Below are 23,645 nucleotides of genomic sequence, written 5' to 3' on the forward strand. Positions count from 1 at the left end.
ATAGAATTTAACCTCTCTTTGCCTCAGTTACTCCATCTGAAAAATGGGGATTAGACTATTTACCCACTTTAGGAAAGCATGCATAGACCCTGAGATCTTTGGATAAGAAAACCCTAAACATATGCAAAGCATTGTCATCTAATAAGAGCAAACTGTGCATTATATTTCTGGAACAGCTTTCAAATAGCAGTACTGGGCGCAAATAACCTAACTAGTTTTAATATGGAACTTGATTAAATTTATGAGCAGGATTATATGACAGGTTTGCCTGTGAAGACTGGACTCAATGACCCAGGCAGCCCCTTCCAGTCCTATATTCATATTACTTGACTAGTACTGTGGCTTTTATTGGTATTAGAATAAAGAAAATTCTCACACAAATTTTGGAGCATTGACCATAGTTTATTTTGAAAAACAAATAAAACTTTTATCTTCATCATTGAGACAGAAAAATATTGGTTCCTAGAAAAAGAAAACAAATTAGAATTTATTTTTTCCAGAATAGGGTTTCTTTGTTTTAGATGCCATCAAACGAGTGAGGGGGAACTTAAGTGAGGCAATGAATTGACAGGTGGACTGGAAGTTCCTAGGAAGTCCCTATGTCTGCTGCAGACAGCCTTATACAATGAGACACAGTAAATGAGGAACTGTTCTCTAGAAAGTTAGACCAAGACTTAGTCAATTCCAATTCTCTTCACATATTCTTCTGGTAATGATGTTCCAGCTGGGCCTTTACTGTCAGCTGGCTGTGACTTTCTTTTAATTAATGTATGTACATTACTTTGAAAGTGTCAAGTACTAGACAGAGTAAGTGATATCAGTATTACCATCACCAAAAGGCTCAGCCAGGAAATCAGAAAGGGGGGAAGATCAGTTTCCAAATCCATATTCTGATGTTAATGGGGGAAGAATAACAACGTCTCCTCCAAGTGGGAATATAAACAAAGAGGAGAAAGAAAAAGAGAAGGAAATTTATGGACTAAGGATGGAGAAATTCCATTTCTTTTGTATTTTACATTCTGACTCTGGCTGAGACCTTTGTGATTTTCAGCTAGGGTGCTTTAATAGGGCTGAACATTTTTGTTTAATCATATATTGTTAACAAACTGGATCTCCCAGATGGCTTTGCCTCCATTCTAGCTAAACAGATTCCTTTGCTTGGCACCATGCTCCCGTCAGCTTATCCTATTTCCATTAATAAAATCAATGACTAATTCTTACCACTTGTTAAAACCAAAAGAGGTATCTAGTGAAAAGAAAAATTAGAATAGCTGAGCCATTTGATATCTAGGAAAATAGCGACGTTGGAACCAGCATATCTGTTTAAACAGTAGAGTGAAACTAGACTGAACTATAGCTAACTTGAGTTCTGGTCCTGCACCATTAAAGTCAACAGATATTTTACCCTGGATCCCTTTTCCCAGTTCTGAGTTCCCTTCTTTAAGGCTTTATGAAGATGAGTTATATGTTTTTTCTCTTAACCTTTTAAATGACACATATCTATTAGCTAGATACTGAAGGAACAGAGAATTAAAAATGCAAGTCACTAGATAAAACAGATAATTGTGTTTAGAGATACTATATGCCTGATTATGATCTACCTTACAGCAGTGTAAATCAGGAGTAACTGTACAGTGGTGTGAGAGGAGAATTTTTGTTTGGAAAAACTATTCTTTCGTTTAAGTTGGCTTTTAATACATATGCAAAGCTTTTGACAATCTGTATGTACCTATATGCACAACCGCCAACTTTGCTATATATGTATGCACAGAAAGCACAATACTTACTTTAGTGTCTCCCACTTAGTGCTTCGTTCATTGGAACAATTTCAGATGATATTTATGGAAAATTTAAGGGATGTGAAAAGTTCTAATCAGCTGAAAATGATTCATAATGAATCAGTGATATCAGCAAAAGAGGGTTTTTAAAAGATCTAGCATTGGATGATGTTGTAAGGCACAACTTTTTTCCCCATAACATCTACAATGCCAACTACTTAATTATTAAGGGTAGTTATACTATCAGTGAAATAACATTTAGTTTTTATGTTAAATTAAAAAAAAATCCAATGGAAATACACATTCAGTATGCCAAGAGAATACAGCCAGTTCCGTTTTAGCTGGATGTAGCTTATCCAGACATTGCTGTAAGTGGACAAAATAATTTTCTCACACAAAAGTGACTTTTGCACAACTTTTCTGTCATTCAAGCCATACAGAAGATAGATTTACATGAATATTTACCAGACTCCACATGGCAACTCTGACTTCCATGGCTATCTCTTGGCCTCTCATGGCATCCAGTCTGCACCCTTGCCAATTGCCCTCCCCATCATGACAGTTTTCTGATCAGTACTGGCAACTTCCGCACTCCTTTTGAGATTTCAGTCTTCTTTTCCACTTCACATTTCCCTTTCTCTCTTATATGAATGCTGGCTAAGATGGACAAATGGGCATTTGCTTGATGAATCTGTCTTAGCTCGCCTGCACTCTGCAGGCCAAGTTTTCAAAGATGGTTGTCTAAGTTGTGCATGCAGAGGGCATCTACTTACAGTCACCCACTGAATCCATCTCTGCTTCAAGCATAGGCACAGAGACCCAGATCCTCAAAGGTATTTAGGTACCTAATTCCCTTTGAAATCAATGCAAGTTAGGTGCTAAATATGTTTGAGGATGTGGGCCAGGGTAACTGAGAATTAGGCCTGTTGTGTTTCTGACTCAGGAGTGGGTAATGAGGAACACCACTGAAGGTAATCTCCATCTAAATTCTTCATACAATAGTTATTATTCAACAACATTTTACAGCCTTAAACTGGCTCACCTCACTTTTCTAAGCGACTGGTAGTCTGTGAATGAGAAACCTCCCTGAATGGAAGAAAATTGGTCTTGGGAGGATCACTTACTGAAATGTATTTTCATTTGAAGAGCATTGTAACACACGTGCCATGGGGAAAAATCCATCTTTTCAAAAAGAATGCCGTATGCCAATACCACAGGAGATGAAAGATGGTCTTGCAGCAAAGTCTCCCAGCCCAGTGCTAAGCAATTTGGATTCTATTCACAGCTCTGCCTTGGACTTGTACAGCTATGAGCCCAATTTGTGTCTCAGTCACAGCAGTGGAAAGCAGGAGCAACTCCACTTAAATCAGTAGAGTTATACTGATGTGAGGTCAGAATGAAGTCTACCTGTTCCAGCCAGTATGATGGAGATATGAAAAAGATACTGTGTTAATGTTATCCGCATAGCTATTGTATAAATATATATTTAAACACAGCACTACTATATATTTATACACGTTTGTATATATAGGTACCGTATAATATTCATAGATCATCTGATTGTTATTCAATACATGACAAAAAGAAAATTCCTCTGGTAATCTAACTTGTTCTAGGAAAAACACTGCCTCTGAAATTATTAACTGTGTTTGTGGTTTGTGCTGTTATGTTCATTTTTCATACCCATTATGTTTTCTATGGATTTCTGCATTTCACTTTCCAGGTAGTTTCTTGGAATAAATTATAATTGACATTAAGAAAGAAGAGGATGAACTTTTGAGAGAATATGGAATTTAGGCCCTGGGAGCTCTAGAGCCAGTAAGGCAAGGATCTTTAATTGGTTACACTTATAAGCAATGCCAGAAAATATGAAGTACAAAATCTTGTCTCCTTCCAGCAGAGCTGGAGTATTTCAGCAGGCTTATGCATACTCAGCCAAGGTAAACTGGAGGTCACAAGGCAGTAAAAAAACAACTCTATTCCAAAAGGGTCCAAAAGGACATACACGATGGTGTAGCATGTGGCCTCACAGAGAATACACAAAATAGAAACCAAATCACATGGATTCTGCTAATAAACTTTAACTGTTTGTTTATTTTTTGTCGGTTTAAGATAGGCAGTGCTGCTGCTGTCTAGGCAACAGCTCTTTAGGGATATGGAGGAAGTGGGTTGGACAGTGATATCATCCATTAACCATACTAAATTCTGGTGGTAGCATACTTAATTTTGCTAGTTTTTTTTGGCAGGGGAGGATTGGGCCAAGGAAGTCATAAGATTAATTTACATTAAAACATTTTAGAGAAATGCAGGTTGACTTGACCTTTTAGAATACACAATGTTTTATTACCACATTTTGAAATCCAGTTTAAAAAACCCCACCACATTTCAGTATGCTTACATTTTTTGTTTCTGTTTTATAAATGTCTTTTAATGTCTTCTTAGTTTGACTTTCAGTAGTAAGCAGCACCTGTTATGGCAGAGCTCCTAAAAAACACTTTTTAATAGAGGAATAATTAAAACATTTAAAAAAGCTAGTGACTTAATTCTGTGATATTTTTCTGTAGACAGGGAGGGAGGAAGGGAGTGAAGTAAGGCAGACATTAGTGTCTTGTGTTAACATGACCCATATAGTACAGCAGTGCACTGATGGTTCACTGGGTGTGATTACGGCTATCATGAATATCTAGTCCCTGATCTACTTAGCTGTTACTCACACAGAGTAGACTTGCATAAAAATACTGTCTAAAATCAGCTTCAAAGTTATTTAACCAGAGTGGTTCATCTGGGAAAAAACATTTTTTTTAAACTGGAAAATATTTTTTGATAGCTTAGCAGAGCTAAGTCTGACAACAGCCTGAATTATTAGTAGTACCTTTACTGTTTTCTTTGGCCCGTGTACTATATTTGTTTAAAAAAAAAAAAGACAATAAAAAAAGAACAAATGTAAAAAGCAAATATTTTGTACAAAAATACAAAGTTTTAAAAGCTCTTAAAAGTATATTCCATATTATCGATAAGAACTTGACTATATATATATTTATATAAAATCTATATACTATATGTGTGTATCCGTGTAATTTTCCTATATTTGGGATTTTAGCAAATGAAATGTAATGTTTACACTGTAGCTTTATACGTATTTCCTATAGCTCAATGACCAAGAGTCTTACTCAGACTGCTAATTTCATGTTTTTGAAGACAAAACTTGTACACTTGTATGGTCACTGGTTGACAAAAATATGTAACTGATTCAGTCCAATTGCATTTCCAATAAATGCATTGTGCTACGGGTCCAGAATCCTTGAATAATCACAAGATGGCAAAGACGAGTTGCAGCTGAATTCTTTTTTTGCATTAAACCAGTTTTCAGTGCTTCCTTTTCAATTTTGTTAGGAGATGATGAAGTCCCATAGGATTTTTTAGTAATTTGTATTTGTGTCTCTAAATTCACAGCCTATTACAATCCAGGTGCCTAGGCTACAGTGAGAGAAAGAAAGAAAGAAAGAAGGAACATAGGTGAAAGGCTTGTAAAGATAAAACAAATTATCAGCAAGGAGGTTTATTGAATTCAAGGAATCTTGGAAAATTCTATCATATGAATCTAGGTTTTCAAGAAACATAACTTTTTAAAATACGACCCATAATCAGATATTGTACTCCTCCAACAACTAATCTTTTCAAAACCTAAAGTTCTGCTAATATAATACGTATTTATCTAGGAAGAAAAGAGAACTCTATGCACAAGCAATTCCTCAATCTACACAAACAGATGTGGATTATGCACATGAAGAGTGTACATATGTTTTTTGTGGATGCTACCTAAAAGCCAATATCTGAAAGTTTGAATCCAGCTGGGAGTTTCTACCACATCCCATGAAATTCTACCTATGTATTGGCAATCATAGCAGCCAGACATTCATATGACACACACAAAAAATTCTGAAAAAAGCTTTTAAACAATTAATGTTTCTGGCACACTGTAAAATAGTTTCTTTAAACAAGGTAATCATCAGAACAAAAATATTATGGGCCAGATCTGAGCTCTAGCAATGATCATGGAGCAGAGCCCTAAGCAGCTCTGTGGTGAAACAGGGTCCTATTCTAAGTGCATCACTAGATCTAGGAGGAGACTCTAGTACCTATGTGTCTGCTCAGTAAAACAGGCAGTCTGTGATTCCACCCCATCCAGCTGCCACAGAGCTGTCAGCTAGAGAACGTGGACAGGGTCCACACTCCCCTCCAGCAGTCAGAGTGGGTGGGTGGGTGGGAGTTTAAGGAGAGAGGCCCAGCAGTTGCCAAACCCTTCCCGTCAGCAGGGACTCCTCATGCTTCTTGGGGCTAGATCAGTGTAGAGCTGTTACAGGTGACAGAGTTTACATTTATGAGAAGTCTGTCCTCCCCGTAAAGCAGCTACACAGCATCTGCCCATACATAATCGGTATGGCTCTCCTCTCCCCCATGGTGTAATCATTACTCCTAAGGGCATTCTGCGCCAAAAAAATAAAAATTCTGCAAAATTCTGCAAATTTTATTTGTCAAATAAATGTGGAGGCTCCAGCATGTCACTGGGGAGCACAAGCCACTGGCTGCACAGAGGTAGGAGATCACTCTGCAGCTCCCCCATGGGACATGGCTCAGCAGTGAGCCTGAACCCAACCCTGACACAGCACAAGGACCGAGCCTGCCCCAGAAATACCCCAGGGCTCTGCCCCTCCATGCCAGGTGCACTAGGTGTAGGCAGGCAGGCTCAGCCTGGCAGGATCCAAGTGTGAGGGGATCCAGGTGTGGATTGAGAGGGTTCTGTGTGGGGCAATCTGGGCGTGGAAGGTGATCTAGATACATGTAGGGCTTGTTGGGGGGTTCTGGGTGCAATGGTAATGGGACTCTGCAGGGGGGTCCAGGTGAAGGTAGTTGGGGCTCAGCAGGGCAGGGTCTGGGTGCATGCATGGTGGATAGAGCTTGGCGGGGGGTCTGGGTGTGAGGGGTTCAGTACGCAATCCAGATGCTGGAGTTGTGGGGCTCAGTGGGGTGGGGATCCAGGTGCAGCTGGTTGTGCATGTCTGTTGGGGGTGGGGGGGTGAGGCTTGGCGGGAGGGTCTGGGCATGAGGGGGTCTGGATGCATGGGGGTTGGGCAGATGGGGGAGCAGCTCCCCGTGCATTGATCGCTCCCCCTGCAGCTAAGAAGGGATGGGCTGGGGAGTTTGCAGAGCTTCCTGCACCCTGGGGAGAAATCTTGGGGTGGGTCTGACCCATCCGCGGATGCCATGCAGGGAAGAGGAAGTCCTGTCTTCCCTGGGACTAGCAGCTGAGCCCAGCACAGGGTATGAGCCACCAGTCCCACCCCCTGCCCCATAGTGATTTACCTCTCTGCCTGGGCATCCAAAATATACTGCTGGGGAGGGTCACATGACTGCTCTTGTGGCTTTCCTTTGCTTCCCCATCAGAAAGTCATTTTTTTGAGAGGAAGCAAAGAAATCTGTGGGAGACATGAATTCTGCACATGCGCAGTGGCGCAGAATTCCCCCAGGAGTAAATCATGGCTCTTTGTGGCTATTATGAAACTCTTTTAATTGAACACTTAGCTTACCTTTGTCCATGTCTTTTTCACAAATAAAACTGTTAACATCTTCACATTGAAAGTCATTCCAGAGCCCAGCAGAGATTAATCCAGCACAATCTTCCCCTGGCCCTTGTCCAGTACTCCAGTTATCAGGCTGCCCACTTTTCCAGTTTCTTTCAACAAAATAAGAAGTAGATGTTAAGTGGCATCACATGATAGTTTTCCATGCACAACAAAAGAAATTAGCAAAAAGTATCATGAGATCTGCTCTGAACTGGAAATACACTCTTCAAAAAACATTACATGACTCTTCCTGAAAATGGAAAACAGAGACAGGAATCTACTCAGCCTTTGTCTGTCAAGGCTTAAAGCTTAAAATTAGACCAATGAGCTCTATTTTGGTTTGTGGATGTACATGCAAGTGTGATGAGAGTACATGCCATATGCACATGGCACCATTCCTCCACTGTATCCGTCTACTTCGTTCTTACCAGTGGATGGTACAGAAACATCCAAGATTCTGCCTAATGGATTCTTGTGTATTTCAATACCTTGCCGGCTAAAAAGAACTCAAAAGGGACATAGAGGAGAAAGGTGGCAAACTATGTACCTATTATTGCAAAGAAACTGAGATCCTGTCTTGATTGTGATGGGCCTCTCCAGCTGCAAAGCAGGGATTTGTCTATCTTTCAGACCTCATTTTGGATGAAAAATTAATTTTCAGACTCAGAAAGAATTTTTAAAAGTTGGCTTTATTTGGAGGCCAGTAACCTTGATAGTGAAACTTGACCCAGTACTTAGTACCTTTGCTTGGTGGAGCAAAACTCTCGATTCTGTTTTCATTTAATAAATGAGATATGCTTCCAGTCTCAAAACAAAAGCTCGGTTTTCTTAAAGAAACAGGTTGTTGAACAGAAGCTTGTGGTTGCTGTCTGAAATGGTGCCATAAGCAGCTAAATAACATGCCTGCCTGATACAGAGGGTCTGACCAAGCATCTGGGAAGAAACACAGACTTCCAGAAATAATGAATCACATTCAGTAACAGACAGTTCTGAGGTCACTAGAGGACACCTTTAAAGCACAGCACAAGAGAAATCTTCAGTGACACAGGCCTTAGGTTTGCTGTAGCAATCTGAAGTTGAGAGAGGTATAATGGTATAGGATTTACCAAAACCAGATCTTTTTTCCATGTTCCTCATGAAAGTGGCCACAAATTAGACACCTGCAAATCATTTATAACAAATACAAATGATTTAGCCTGTTTTTCTGGGGTGCTGCATGCTGAGATTTACAATCTCTGTGGTCCACTCCACTGTATTAAAAATTAGGGTGGCTGCAACCTGCTCCATTTAATACCAATTTGGTGCATCCTTTGGATGCCTGGCTACCTGCTAATGCAGCACTCAGCTTGCCAAAGTTTGGACATCCTTGCTTTATACCTTCTCCTTCTGTTTAATACCTTGTGTTTGGGTTTTATTTAATAGTTAGTCCTTTCATTTTTCTAGTCAGAATGAGCTCTCTATTTATGGCCAGTTGTAATGTAAACAAGGAAAATTTAAACAAAGACCAAAAAGCTGTCTGGGCTCTCCACCCCCACTTTGTAAAAACACTGGCAAGCAGTATTAGGCTGTACGGTTGTGTGATTCTTTCATTTAATATTCCATTTTCCATTTTCCTTTTGGCAAGGAGATAAAGCCTTGTGCATGGAGAAAAGAGGGGGGTAGGAAAAACAATATTCAGCAACACTTCCAGATAAAGTATTGCTTCACTGACATTCAGTAACTCATCTCTAGATATTGCAGATCTCTAGTAAAGTGGCGGCAAGAACAGTAGCACTCTGCAGAAAATAAACAACATGGTTCTTTTCAACACATACGTGTACTCTGGTAAGGTTCCATCCAGCCATCTCCACTCATTCTCTTGCTCTGAATCTGTGAGCCCAATCCAGAAGTTGCCTTTCCCAGCAATCTGCCTTTTTATCCATTGCTGTGAATGAAAGAATTCTGTGATTGCATTTTTCTGTTTCTCAGACCATACAATTACTTGCTTTGTGTAGATTTTGCTTTTTTGAAAATAGAATAAGAACAGTGTTCTTCTCCTTCCCATTCCCAATGCTCAACCACCTCGCTTCCTTGTGGGTTACCTCTTCCTTCTAATTTTGGGTCTTACTCTCCTTTGCTCTCACTCTGGGGATGCTGCTCGCACCTCTGGTAGTGACTGCAGTAATCAAAGGGCACTTTGGTAATTATTACTCCCTCTTGTCACCGAAGAATGCTCTCTCTCCTGAAAGGGTTCCTTACTGGCGGGAACTTCCTTCCCTCCCTCAAAGACAGACCTTAATTTGTAACAACATCCGAGATGGTTCTTATGGTTTGCTCCAGAGATAATCTGTACTATTTCTGCTTTATGAGGGATCACCATTGCTAATGTACAAATGATTATGGAAGGTTTATGCAGCTGTAGATGTATTTTAGGGCCTGATTCTGCAAACTTAACTGACAAAAAGGCACTATTTGTCTGTGAGTAAGAACAAAAAGGCACTAGACTCAATGGCACTATTTGTCTGTGGGTAAGAACTCCCCGCGAAAACTGGGTGGTTGGAAGGCTACCGTCCGTATTTTTTTTAACTAAGAAAAAGAATAAGCAGTTATACTTTACTGCACCACTCCTGCATGGCAGGGATATGTCTGAGTACCAGACAATTATACCACATAATAATGTAAGGTATGGTTTTTATTCATTATTGCTGCTCTGCCTATAAAAGACTTAATAGACTTTATTTAAGATTATAATAAAGGCTTAAGTTGTCTATCTTAAAGATTGAATTTAAAAATAACTATTTACAACATGGAAAAAATGTGTTTCAGATAATAGGCCACTAACAATGGGCCTGATTCTGAAAGGGGCTGAGCACCCACAACTCCCATTGAATTTACTGGAAGTGGCAGGTGTTCAGCAATTTCAGGATCAGGCCCATTGACTCCTATGTTGCTCCTTTTCACAGGACGTGCTGAGCAGACATGGGAGTACAGTGTTCTGGAATGGGGTAAGTCGGAGTTTTCACTTCACCATATGAATCCATGATGTTCTCAGCTTCCCTATTGCTGTTTAGTTTCCAGACTCAAAATACTTTCAAACCTTATACCTCAAGCTTTCAGAACAGCAGGTGATGTTATTTACCTGCTCCTCTTTGTTGTTTATGATAACCAGATGTGAGGACTTCTCATCACAGAAAACTTTTGCATCTTCAAAAATTTCTCTTTCAGATGAAAAGTAGTAGCATTTTTCTGTAAAGTTCTTCCAGTGAGCAGAACAACCTGTGACAGGAAACCCTGCTGTTAAACTGGGGATTTCAAACTCTCACAGCATGGCGGCATCTGAAATACTTAGGGGCTGAGTCAGTGAATATGCACATATCAGAAATCTGCACCAGAACGCAGAATATAGCTGACTTAACCTGCATGCCCAGAGGACTGCTTATTCCTCATTGCATTGCTGCCATCTCTTTAGAGATGAGGCATTTTAATCAAACTCCAGAGCAGCTGACAGAAGTCAGGCAGACACAGCTTTGCTAGGTAAACTAGAGTTCCACGCTAAGAATCTTTGAGAACGAGTGTGTCTAAGCAAAAGATAATAGAAATTAACATTCGCCCACTATCATGGTGGCAGGTGCACTAAAAATGGCTTCTTGGGCAGAGGGGCATATAAGTAGAAAAGTAGGTGGGTGAGTAGATAGCTTACCATTCGCCTCAGGTATTGATGTTGGCTCACTTTTCAGTGCCATAGGCATCCCTGGACCTGGTGGCCCAGGTGGCCCAGGCGGCCCAGGCATCCCTGGTATGCCAGGCAGACCAGGCAATCCTCGAGGTCCAGGTACCCCGGGCTCTCCAACAGTTCCTTGCAATCCTTGAAATCCAGGTGGACCTGGTGGACCTGGAGGACCATCTTTGCCAGGTGGTCCTGGTGGTCCAGGGTCTCCATTAGGTCCTGGCAGACCAGTCTTGCCAGTAGAACCTCTCTGACCTTTGGAACCAGGTGATCCTCTTGAACCTTTCCCACCTTTTTCTCCTGGTAGCCCGATTGGCCCAACTGGGCCCTTTTCACCGGCAGGTCCTGGTGGCCCTGGCTCACCTTTTTCTCCTTTTTGCCCTTTTAGACCAGTGGGACCAAGAGGCCCTTGGGGTCCCCTCTCCCCTTTAGGTCCCCTTGGACCTGGAGGTCCTGAAACAATTTAAACATGCAGAGGAGGGAAACAAAAAACAGGAAGAGTGTTCAATATACCTGAGATTAACAACGTTGGACATTCAATACACTGCAAGCCCAAGCTACTCAAGTAGCCAATGTAAAAATACAGTTGGTTTAGAAAAAAGAGGTGAATCTCTTCACAATCATTAGTTATATATTATTTCTTATTGAGCCTCCACAAGACACTTGATGCTGTAAAGAAAACATGGGCCCTGCCAGACAGGACTTGTAATTTACGTTAAACAGACACATAGTACCCCAGATCAGATGAGCCTCAGTTCTCAAACAGATACGGTTATCATTTGCTTTCTAAAAGTTGTGTTATGTGTTTTTTGTCTTTGGCGGATTGACACTGATGGGATTCATGGCAGCCTTAAGAAGGGATTTGAATGAAAAGAAAGAGCGATTTTTTGTGACACAAGAATAAAGGTTTTTTAATTTGAAGGAGCAGCATGAAAGAAGGGGTAAAGACAACAGCGGAAGGAGGTGGCAAAAAAGGATGTTTAGGAGGGCAGTTTGGAGGAAGTTAGCAGTCTGTACGTGGGTGTGGGGGGATAGAGTAAGGAAGTGAGATATGGGGGTGGGGCAGAACTGTGCAGGGCTTAAAGGTGAAGATCTCTCTCAATTTTTAATAGGTGCCTCCCAAAGCAGCAGCCATTGTGGATCACGGGTCCCTGAAATATGAGGCTTACTGCAAACCATGATTTCCCCCAAATCTATCTTCTTTCCCATCTTATCCTTTCACTCTTCCTTCTGTTCTCTTTCCTCTTCTACTCCCCCTTTGTTATGTTCTTTCTCCCTTTCTTCTATTCTCCCTGTTGCTTCCAACCACGCCTCTCCTTTCACTCTAATAGTAAGATGTAGTCAGTGACAGCAGCACTGTCTTGGTGTGGAACCTGCATGGGATTTAGCAGTGACATGCTGGGATAGTGGAACGAGGTCAAAAAAAGAGAGAGCCCAAAAGCAGAATGCCCCACAATGTCAGGGAGGCTTGAGAGTTATTGCACCACATGTTTATTATGAAGCAAGAAGCAGACTGGGAGTGAACCATAGACCAGCTGAATGATGAAAGGGAGAAATGAAGGAGCTATGGTCTATCTGAGAATCATGGGATGGATGGGTAGTGAGAAATAAGCCAACTGGAGGGTTAATGGAAAGACTAACAGAATGCTACCTGCCTACTGGATATTTATAGAAGGACAGAGCACCAGTCATAGCAGGAGATGAGAAGACAGTGAGAAGGAGTGGTCTTCCATATTTTATCATTAAAGGAGGTTTGGATTCTGTTCATGGATAAGCACATCTCAGTAAATTTTTAATTTTTTTCCCCAAAATCTATCCCGTTTAATCTCCATCAAGGTTAAGCTCCTAACATGTCTCTGAAAATGGAGGCAGCTACTTCTGTGTGAAATGAGACCAGGTAAGAAAGGTGCTCTGGACTCACATGCACCACGGACTGTGCTTTTATCTATTCCGAGGGAGGGTTTTATTTCTGTGACCAGTAGAGTTGACAATTTTGGTTGGACGTATTCCTGGAGGTTTCATCACATAAAGATTAATATTTAATTCCTGGAAACTCCAGGACAATCCTGGAGGATTGGCAGCCCAAGTGATCAGGGTTTAAAACCTGGTTCAAATCAGCAATATGGAGTATTAACTTCATTCAGAAGAATACTTGGCTTAGAAGACAAAAAAAAAAAAACTCAACAACTTTGTGTGTATATTTACTTCTGAAGAAAATAAAGTATCCTTTGATGAAAAGAAACAGGAGGTTTCCCAGCCTGTTCCCAGCTGGCTTAAAACAAAATAGTTTTACTTTTTCACTAAGGGTGACCTCTCTGGGAATGATCCAGTTTTGTATTGTTCAGCTATTTCCTCCTTAGCAGGGATTGGTTTCTTGAGGTTTCCACCTTCTCCACAACTATTATGGATTACTTTAGACTAGTGGTTCTCAACGCACATCCCAATCAGCACACAGCTGCAGTCCATGTGACATCCTGGGCTATACAGGTATATTGTGTCAATGTGGCCCACATAACACAGAGAGAGCTGCATATGCAGTCCACAATGGTAAAGAGGTTGAGAACCACTGCTTTAGACGATAGTTCAAAAGCAGACCCAACAGTCAGAATAAAATTTAACCAACCTATAACTTTCTTTCACAACATTCCAATTTCAGGCCGGTAAAGGAGGGAAGGGAATATTGGGTTGAAAAATTTAAACCAAACTTACATCTCCCAGGTTTAGAATTAGATAATGGAACAGATAAGGTCTGTGTCCCAGTATAAATTGGAAAAAGGACTTTCATAAAATGAAAGACTAATTTTTTTTTTTATTAAAGATTAAACTAAGGATCCCTTTCTCTGACAACGATGCCGGGAGAAGCCAAAGTCCAGGACAGCACATTCCAAAGAGAGTAGGTAATTGATAACATCTGTGTTCTCCTGGTCAATGTTTCCTTTCTTAGGGCTAGATTTGACCAGAGGTACTGTCAGGCACATTAGAGGGTTGCAGAGGGGTTATGTAGCAGCCAAAGCCCTGGTCACAAGGCCGACAGGAAGCACTGGGCAGGCCAGGCCTGGTGTGTGGGAAGTGCAGGAATGGAAGATTTGCATTGTGCAAATCCTCTGGACCTTCACCTTGCAGAACAGGGCAGCAGGAGCTCTGAGAACTACAGCAATCTTATCGCAGTCACACAGTTGCTTTGCTGCTGCTCCTTGGACAACGTGGGGTGTGTTCTTTCTCCCCATGCCCTCACAAACTACCTCTCTTGCAAGCTCAGCTATTCAGGCTTTGTTCAGGAGAAAATTTAACCCATAATAAAAAAAAAGTTGAAGTATTTTGATGTTATTTAAAGCAAGTAAAACCCATGTGTTGCTAAGAGGTACAACTTGAGGTATAGATTGAAATTCATCTTACCTTGCAGTATTGTGAAGTTCTTGATGAGCTGACCATGTCTGGAATCTACCAGCTTCATTTCTTCCATAATTAGTGATAAATTTGCAACTTCAATATCTAATCTTGATCTCATCACATCCTGTTGCATCCTGAGAGATGTAGAATCTAAACGAATATTGGCTAGCGTGTTGTTCATAAAAATCAGGTCATCTGTGTGTTTACTTAAGGTGTCTGTACAAGTTGTCCTGACCTCATTGAGATTGCTAGTCAGTGTCCGCAGGTGATGCGCAGTATAGCTGATATTGCTAATGATATTGACTATATCTGTCTCAAAGAGCTGAAAGCGCTCTTCTAGCTGGTTAAACTTGGCAGAAGTTCTGTTCTCATAATCTTTATGATGCTCCTGCAGATCCTTAAGATTTTGTTCATTGGCTTGTGCAACTGTGGTGATGTTCTCCATTTGCCCACTGAATGAGCTAAGTTGACTGTTCATGTCTTCAAGTGTATCATTATTAGCTTTGGCCAAGGCTGAGTTGTTGACTGCTAACATCTGTAAATTTTGCACTTTCTCCTTAAGCCAATCAGTGTCCTTTCGTGCTTGAAGGACAACCTGTTGCAGATTTTGAAAGTCATTTTTGATTCTTTGGATAGCCTGACTTGTATCATCCACAGACCTCTGCAAAACACTGATAAGATTTCTTTGCTGAACTTGTGTCAGATTTAAGTTGTTTAGGTTCATGATGACCACATTATGAGAATGCATTTGGCTTTGCAAATTTGTTTGGATATTACTTGTGTCTTGTTGGAGATTGTTGATATAGCCAGTGTATGCTTGGAGAGTTTTATTGACACTGATGATCATGAAAGAGTTGCTATCCAAGACACCTTTCATTTGGCTCTGCCTGTCATCTAATACGTTTCCAGAATCTTGTAGCTTCTCCAGTGTATCCTTGTTTTTGGTGGTTTTCTCTGCAATCTCCTGAAGCTGCTGGCGAAGAGCCAGAATATCAGATCTGAAGCTAGAAAGTTCTTTGTTAGTGCTCATATCTTTTTGTCCAGTTTCATCATCTATTAAAGAGGGAAATTTTTAAAAGTATTAGCTTTGTTTGTTTGTTTTTAAGCAAAATATAAAAAGACTCTTTCCTGCCCTGTAAATGCTGTATCTAAGAGTGGTCAGGCAATTAAAGCGTTCACTTGGTGAAACATTCAGTTGTCACTTTTCTAAAAACAGATGCTCTAGGGTCTAATTCTGCCCCCAGACACACGAAGTTAACTGCTGTTGAAGCCAATGGAATGCGACCCTTTGTCTTGCCCAGTGGCATAGAATGATGGTTCTATTGTCAATACTGTTTATATATGTTCATTTAAACATGATTGTTTTACTTTCTTTTAAAAATTAACTTTTAGAGAGAATGGTGAATAGGTGAAATATAGTACTGCTACTGTACTGAAGAAAAAATTGGATGATTAAGTGGAGTTCAATACGTTGAAGCGGTATAAGTAAGGAGCAGATGGCCCTTTCTGGTGTAAGGCACAGCAGGCTCAATCCCATGCCTGCAGAGCTGCCAGGTAGTGGGCACCACCCCTATTGCTACCTAGCAGCAGCTATAGCTTGCTTATGCTCCAGCACCCATGACCTGCTGTGGATACAGACCGAGGATCCTGGATCCTTCCAGCTCAAGTGCCACTTCTTGCCTGTCACACATATCCCACATTCCTCACAGTGCTGCTCATGCCTGCCTCCAGCTATGCCCTAGGGTTACCACCTCTGAAAACAAAAAAAAAAAACCCCAACAAGGCAAGCCTGCCCAACTCCAAGCCCCAACCACAAGGAAAAAACTCCTCAATCCCCACCTCCCGACCCCGCGTCAACAACCTCTTATAGTATTTCGAGAGAGAACACATATAGATAAGATTGATAACATCATTTGCTTACTTAAATTGTGGAAGTGGGAACACTGCGAGCATCTTTAGCTGGACACAAAAATGTTTAACATTAGATACCCCAGTGTACTGAGATGATATTGGAAATCTTTAGACCCACGTAAAAAAAAAAAAAAACAAAAAACCCCCACCCCAGCAGATAAAATTATTTTCCTGGCAACTGGCAAATCCACTAAAAAACCAGCCAGGCGGTAATCCTTCTATGCTCCCATACAGCTCTACAATCCTATGACCTGTCCCACTGTGATAGAGTATTTACACCACACAAGGCCTAAGTAAGTAAAAAGGATCAATTAACCCTGTGATGGCTGTACCTGGAGGAGAGTCAGGACTGGTAAGATCTAACTGATAAATCCCAGCTGGGCAGGGGCAGGCTGAGGTGGTATAAAACCAGGAAGTAGCAAGGAAGAAGGGAGTTGCAGGACGGAATACTGTAGTCACTTCCTCTAGAGGAGTTTATCTATGGGGAGAGTAAACCCTGGGATTCTGCCTCAGACTCCAGACTTTGGCAAGAGCCTGGGAAGGGTGAAATAGCATCAGGGAGCTCCAATGGTTACCCAGAGGGGGGCAGAGCTAGAGAAGAAAGGTAGGAAGGAGCCCAGGCAAACAGCAACATGGTCAGGGATGGCTTAGGCTGTGGTTACTAGACATACAGTTCTTGGGCTGGAATCTGGAGTAGAGGGTTGGCCTAGGTTCCCCTACCAGCCACTGGGAAAGAAGGAGCAATTTGAGTCCAGCAGGAGAGAGACTGGATGAGCAACAAAATAAGTCTGGTTGAGAGCTAATACCCAGCTGTGGCCACAAGGAGGTGCCACAGTGGTGAGTAGATACCATCTGACCCTCACATTTTCCCTGTGCCAGCCCCACCCCCAAACTCCCCTCCTAGAGCCCCCTTACTAATAAGCCCCACAGATATTGCCCCCATGTTTTTTTAAATGTTTAAACTTTTAAAACTTTTTAAATGGGAGTTGACTTAAATAGGAATTGATGGGGCTAATCACTCCTTAGATCTGGCCATATGATACATACTACAGAGTACAAACAATGCTTAGAAATGAATTTGATCACAACAGTTCCAGACTATGATTGATTAACTTAAATCACAGAATAAGAGAAGGCTGTATGTGCTTTTAGCTGTAACATTCCCTTCCTACGAATTCACCACTGCAAACACAGGACTTTGAATAACTTCATTAACATACAGTTTATGGACATCTTTTATTGAGAAGCCATTAGAGTTTTTCTTATGACTGAACTGCAAACTAAAGAGCTTTCCTAGCAGCAAGGACCTCACTTAATATACTGTAAATATCTATAAAACCTTTCCAGATCGATGGGTCCTACCCATGCCTATGGCAACATGTGTTGTACCTCATCCAGTGCACTAAATGCTCCACTAACAACTACGTAGGTGAAACCAGACAATCACTGCACTCGCAAAGGAACTCACACAGGACAATGGTAAAAGACAAAAACATCACATCAACTGTGGACGAACACTTTTCACAAAACAATTACTCTATATCTGACCCCAGTCCTCATCCTCAGAGGAAACCTGCCCAACACTTTCAAAAGATGAGCCTGGAAGCTTAAATTCATAACTTTGATAGACAGTAAAAATCATGATCTTAATAAAGACACTGTATTTATATCTTATTACAACAATCTGTAACCCACCAATCTCCCATTTTTGTCCTATGACTATAGGGGTGTTTATGGGCTATGTCACCTTGAATGGTCCCTTAGTTTAGCATAAGTAGACATATTTTATCTGTTCAACCTTGTATTTAACTGTGACAATCTGAGTACCTTTCCCAGACGTGAAAGAGCTCTGCGTTGCTCGAAAGCTTCTCTCTCTCACAAGAGAAGTTAGTCCATTATAATGTTTTTAATGAATATCTGGAGCTTCCTTTTCAGTGGTGCAGAGGAGGAAGGCTAGAAATGTACAGTGAAGAAAATATTTTCTATACCACTTATCTCTTTTCTTCAAAGTTGGGCGTGTGATATCACATGGGAGATCTACATTTATAACTGCATGACTTGTACTTCCCATGATGACTGACAGTGCTCAAAGTGGTTTGAAAAAAAGTGGTGGTGGTGGTCGGGGGAGTCTTATCACCCACCCATCTGCCTGTCCCCCTGCTCAGCAACCAACTCTGCCCCCTTGGCCCCAAATCTATCCTGTTTCTGTGGTCCCCACATCAGCTCTGCCCCCCTATGGCTCTCCCCTCTTCCCCCATCAGTTCTGAATCCCCTGTAGCTCCAGGTGTTCTTCACCCCCCACTTTCAGGCCTGAAGGGGGCTGCAGTAGAGTCCCTTCTCTCCGTTCCCAGGCTGGGTGTTGCAGGGAGAAGAGCAGAGGAGCCATCCTGTTGCTTGCAGAAGGGGAAGGGGGAAGAGGAAACAGAGCTACTCTCAGCTGCTTGACTCTTTCTGCTCTTCCCACTCCTGGGAGAATGATGTTGGATTGCTGAGGGAGTGGGGGAGAGCTCTCCCTGCTTCAAGAAGCCAATCAGGGGTCCATCCCGTCCATCCGTCCCCCCGCAGACAGTATTAAAACTGTGCCCTTCAGGGACCCGGCTTGCTTTTTAGAAGTCTTATTTCCTGGGTCTGTGACCTGTTTCCACCCAGCACACTTTAAGCACTAATGACCGATGAAGTGCATCTCCTACAAGTGATATTTTTGCCTCTGAGGTGAGGGTTAAACATATGCCATTTTTTGAACATCTCTGGTTCCAGATTTGGAATTTATCTACTAAACATCAGCTCAAAGATTACTGGGTGGGTGAAGACTTTCATTCTTAAGAGTCTCTTCTTTTGTCCATCAATATTTGCATCACTTTACAGCTCTGATTCAGAAAATCATTCCTATTCAGGACAGCTCATAAGCACATCCTGAAGTCCCTTTGATTTCAATATGGTTTCCATGGGATTGGATGTGGTTAAGAGCTATCTTGAATCGGGAACTAAAATTTAAGATGGAATGGATATGCAGGTATTTGGCCACCTGTTCATCAGACAGATCTGTGGAGATCAGAGAACTCTTATCCACTGATATATCTCCCAAAATAATACCACACAAGGACATGCAAATAGGCTGCCTTATCTGGCTTTCAGTTATGTGGAGATTACCTAATTTCTTCAGACCACTCTCCACTTCTGTGAGTTTCTCAGTGTATCTTCTGTGGGATGTCTCCATGCCACCTGTAACGTTGTCCATTTTTTCTACAACTGGAAAATTGAGAACAGTGTTAACAGGCATTTACATGTGTAATTTTTGTAGGTTTCATTGTGAGAAGTTCCAACTATGAGATATGGTGTAAGTAATGAGATTTTTATAACAAGTCATATAGATGAACAGTAAACAAGAGTGTAGTAAATAATGAAAAATATAAAATATTTGGGGTCAAGCATAGAAAATACTTTTTAAAAAAAAACAAACAATTATCTTGCTTTCCACTACTCTGCATAACGTCAGAACAGTGTATTCTCTTCTGCTCATATGACCGTGCGCTCTGCTAAGAAGTTAACCTCTATGCTTCAACCAAATATTTATTTTGGTAACAAACAGATTCATCTCATGAATGAAGATTCTTCTGAGTCTTCCTCTTCAATCAATTAATATTTTATAATATTTAACTACTAAAGGTGTCTCATTGTCTAATGAAGGCATGCTATATGCTTGAGGCTTGTTACCTCGCTAGCAGCAGACTCCCTCTCGCTCTCCTGTGGGCCACTTCCATTTAGATGGACCAAATAATTTTCTGATTCTTTTAATCATTATGAACTACATCCTAGCTACTAAGTGTGGAGGCTATAGAACATATATAAAGTGCTGTTCTTAAATAATGTCTTCTGAAAAGTGACGGAGCTTTAAAACCCCTAATAACAATTTAAGGACATTTAATTAAACAGCAGTTTTAGAATAATTCTGATTTGCAAGGGTTTAAACTATGGTCATTCAGCCCAGCCTGGACATATGGCTGTTCCCAATTTGCTCTTGGCTTGGGGAGGTTTGAGTTGTTTTCCTGGCAGTTACGCATTCTGTTGCTTTTCATGGCAACAGTATGTGTACGGAAGAAGGAAAGAGCCAGAAATGAAAAGCTCCAGAAAGCTCAAAGTGCTAAATATATATTTATAAATTGTTACAAGAAAGGGAGGAAACTGAATGCTTCAGAGGCTAGATTCTGCCTTGATAAGGTTGCCAACTTTCTAACTGCACAAAACTGAACACCCTTGCCCTGCCCTGGCCCCGCCCCTGCCCTGAGGCCTCACACCTTCTCTGAGGCCCTGCCCCCACTCACTCCATCCCCACTCTGTCCATCACTCGCTCTCCCTCAACCTCACTCACTTTCAGTGGGCCAGGGCAGGGGGTTGGGGTGCAAGAGGGGGTGAGGATTCCGGCTGGAGATGCAGGCTTTGGGGTGGGGCCAGGGATGAGGGGTTTGGGGTGCGGGAGGGGGCTACGGGCTGGGGCAGGGTGCAGGAGGGAGTGCGGGGTGCGGGCTCCAGGAGGGCTTGTATGTGTGGGAGAGGGCTCAGGGCTGGGGCAGAGAGATTGGGGTACAGAGAGGGGTGTGGGCTTTGGGAGGGAGTTAGGGTGCAGGAGGGGGTTACGACCTGGGACAGGAGGTTGGGGTGCAGGAACGGGGTTCGGGGTGAGGCTCCGGCCGGCCGGCACTCACCTCAGGCGGCTCCCGGAAGCAGCCGGCATGTCCGGTTCCTATGCGGAGGGGTCAGGAGGCTCTGTGCACTGCATGCACTTGCAGGCGCCGTCCCGGCAGCTCCCATTGGCCACAGTTCCTGGCCAATGGGAGCTGCGGAGCTGGTGCTCAGAGCGGGGGCACCACACAGAGCCCCTGTGGCTACCCCTGTGCCTAGGAGCTGGACATGCCAGTCATTTCCGGGAGCTTTGCAAAACCAGGGCAGGCAGGGAGACTGCCTTGGCCCTGCTGCGCCACTGACCGGACTTTTTTAGCAGCCTGGTCAGCAGTGCTGACCGGAGCTGCCAAGGTCCCTTTTCAACTGGGCATTCCAGTTTAAAACTGGATGCCTGGCAACCCTATGGCTTGACCTTCAAGTCCATGTCCATTTTCAGTTTGGTGTCTGTGTATTCAAATCACAGCTAAGGCCAGAAGGTTCTGTCCTATACCTAGATTATTTAGCCTCTGGGCAGAGAGGATCTGCACCACCCCACGAGGGGTTCCAGAAGACATTGTGCTGCATTGTCACTCCTCCAGCCCCCTAGCATGTGGAAGAAGAGGTGCTGCACCAGGCCTTCGGATGAGCCAGTGTGGAGGTAGGGGACAAAGCCATACCACTGCTTCCTCCCTATGCCTTCCCACCCTCTTTGGGGGTGATTTATAACCTGGCAGGAACTACAAAAGAGCAGTTGCCTGTGCTCCCCCAAGCGCAAGTAGGGGGGACCCTGGTACTGGGAGTGTAACTTCATGAGCCCTCCTCCTACTCTTTGCACTCATGCAAAGGTCATGCACAATCTGGCACTTTAATCTGTGGCAGCCAAGGGGTCCTTGTCCCTTTATTAATCTTCCATCTTCTTTTTTTGAAGATACGTACATGTATATAGCAGGATTTTCATGGGTCCATGCTGCTTCAAAAACATAAACCGAACAGACAGCTAGGGCTACAGTCATCCCTGGGCTAACTACACTGAAGTCAGGGGTTACTTTGGCCCTGTCACAGAGTGATAGCAATCAGCACCTGAACCAGCACTCTGATCACTATTTAACCAGTTAGGGCCCTGGTTTAAGCTGACCAGACAGCAAGTGTGAAAAATCAGGACAGGGAGTTGGGGGGGTAATAGGACCTATTTCAGAAAAAGCCCCAAATATCAGGACTGTCCCTGTAAAATCGAAACATCTAGTCACCCTAGCCTGGTTACAGAGAGGAGTTGCTCATTACCAGATCAGGTTGGGGCTGGGTAGCTAATAAGCTAATTTACGAGGAGCCAGGATAAAAGAGCACAGGGGTCAGGTGGACACCTCCTCAGGCTGTTTGTTAATCAGGCACAAGTTGGCGAAACCCCACCAGATACTTCCTGGAGCAAGAGTGAGGCTTGAATGTATACATGGGGATAAGAAATTCTGCCTTATGGCACAAGGGCCTCTGGAAGTTCAGGGGAAGTTTAAATGGAAGTGGGCTGGGGTAGTGGATTGGTTGCCACACCCTTTCATGTTAGGCACGGACTGGAACCCCTTCCCATTAGAAAAGCAAAGGGGTATCCAGAAACCCCAGAGGGATGGAATTTAACCCACGGGGAAGGGAAAAGAGCCATTAAACACTGCAGTGTTGGAAAATAGACAGGAGAACACAAGCCAGAGTGAAAGTAAAGAAAGGGGAATAACCCGTGAGATGAAGTGGGAGGGGGAAAAATAAGGAAGTAGTCTCAGGAGACAAAGGTAAATTGAGCTCAAGCAGTTATTGGAACAGAGCAGTTCCGAGGGTTGAGGGAACAAGTGACCATGGGAAGAGGAGGAAGGCAAGGGGCGGGGGGAGCGGGACGATGACACACCAGTAGACCCCTCCACAAAACAAAGGGTGAGAACAAGGAGAATGGCCCCCAGGTTGTCCCTGGTGTGAGGACCTGTGGGCTGAAGTGGAATTATGGGGGCTACTTCCACCCAGCACTGCCCCGTCACCGGGCCCAAGGTTGTATGAGGAACTTGAACATTCCTGGGTGGAAAGCTGCCTTGTTTCTCCTTTCCATAATGCGAATGAGCCAGCTATACACACTCCAGTGTGTGCGTGTGTGTATATATATATAAAAAACAAAACAAACACAAAAATAGAGCCAGAGTGCAGAGTTCTGCATTTCAGGACTGAGATGATAGTAGCTGGCCTTCTGAATACAAGATGCAGGCTGATAGGAATCCAGAACTAACACTCACTGTAACAGAAGACATCTGTTTTTTTCTGTCCTTATTCCTAATTTATGTTACTTAGAATTTCTAAAGGAACCCAGAAGAGAAATCAGCTATTTCACTGCATGTTCCCTGATCTAGAATGCTTGGATTTCCTTGTCCTCTTCAAGACTGAAGCCTCAGTTCACCAAAGCCTTTAAGCAGGTTCGTAAGTCTACTGATGTCAGTGGAACTTAAGATGTGCTTAAATGCTTTGCTGAATCAAGGCCTTAATGGGCATTATCACATCAGTTATGGTTCTTGTTAATCCCTGATGAAAACAATGCCCAATAACTTA

At 42.6% G+C, this 23,645-nt stretch overlaps 1 protein-coding gene across 1 annotated transcript in view; it reads right to left on the minus strand.

Moving 5' to 3' along the window:
* Positions 1 to 391: 391 nt before the first annotated feature.
* The window catches only part of COLEC12 (collectin subfamily member 12), a 139,500-nt gene continuing 116,246 nt past the window's right edge, over positions 392 to 23,645 (minus strand). Inside the window, exons 4-10 of the mRNA XM_027827139.3 lie at positions 19,560 to 19,658; positions 14,505 to 15,551; positions 11,082 to 11,561; positions 10,521 to 10,657; positions 9,217 to 9,326; positions 7,367 to 7,512; positions 392 to 5,255 (exon numbers count right to left, since the gene is read on the minus strand). Of these exons, the coding sequence (XP_027682940.2) occupies positions 5,251 to 5,255; positions 7,367 to 7,512; positions 9,217 to 9,326; positions 10,521 to 10,657; positions 11,082 to 11,561; positions 14,505 to 15,551; positions 19,560 to 19,658 (2,024 nt within the window). The 3' untranslated portion in view covers positions 392 to 5,250. The remainder of the gene's footprint in view (positions 5,256 to 7,366; positions 7,513 to 9,216; positions 9,327 to 10,520; positions 10,658 to 11,081; positions 11,562 to 14,504; positions 15,552 to 19,559; positions 19,659 to 23,645) is intronic.

Source organism: Chelonia mydas, chromosome 2 (genome assembly GCF_015237465.2).
Source record: "Chelonia mydas isolate rCheMyd1 chromosome 2, rCheMyd1.pri.v2, whole genome shotgun sequence".
NCBI lineage: Eukaryota > Metazoa > Chordata > Testudines > Cheloniidae > Chelonia > Chelonia mydas.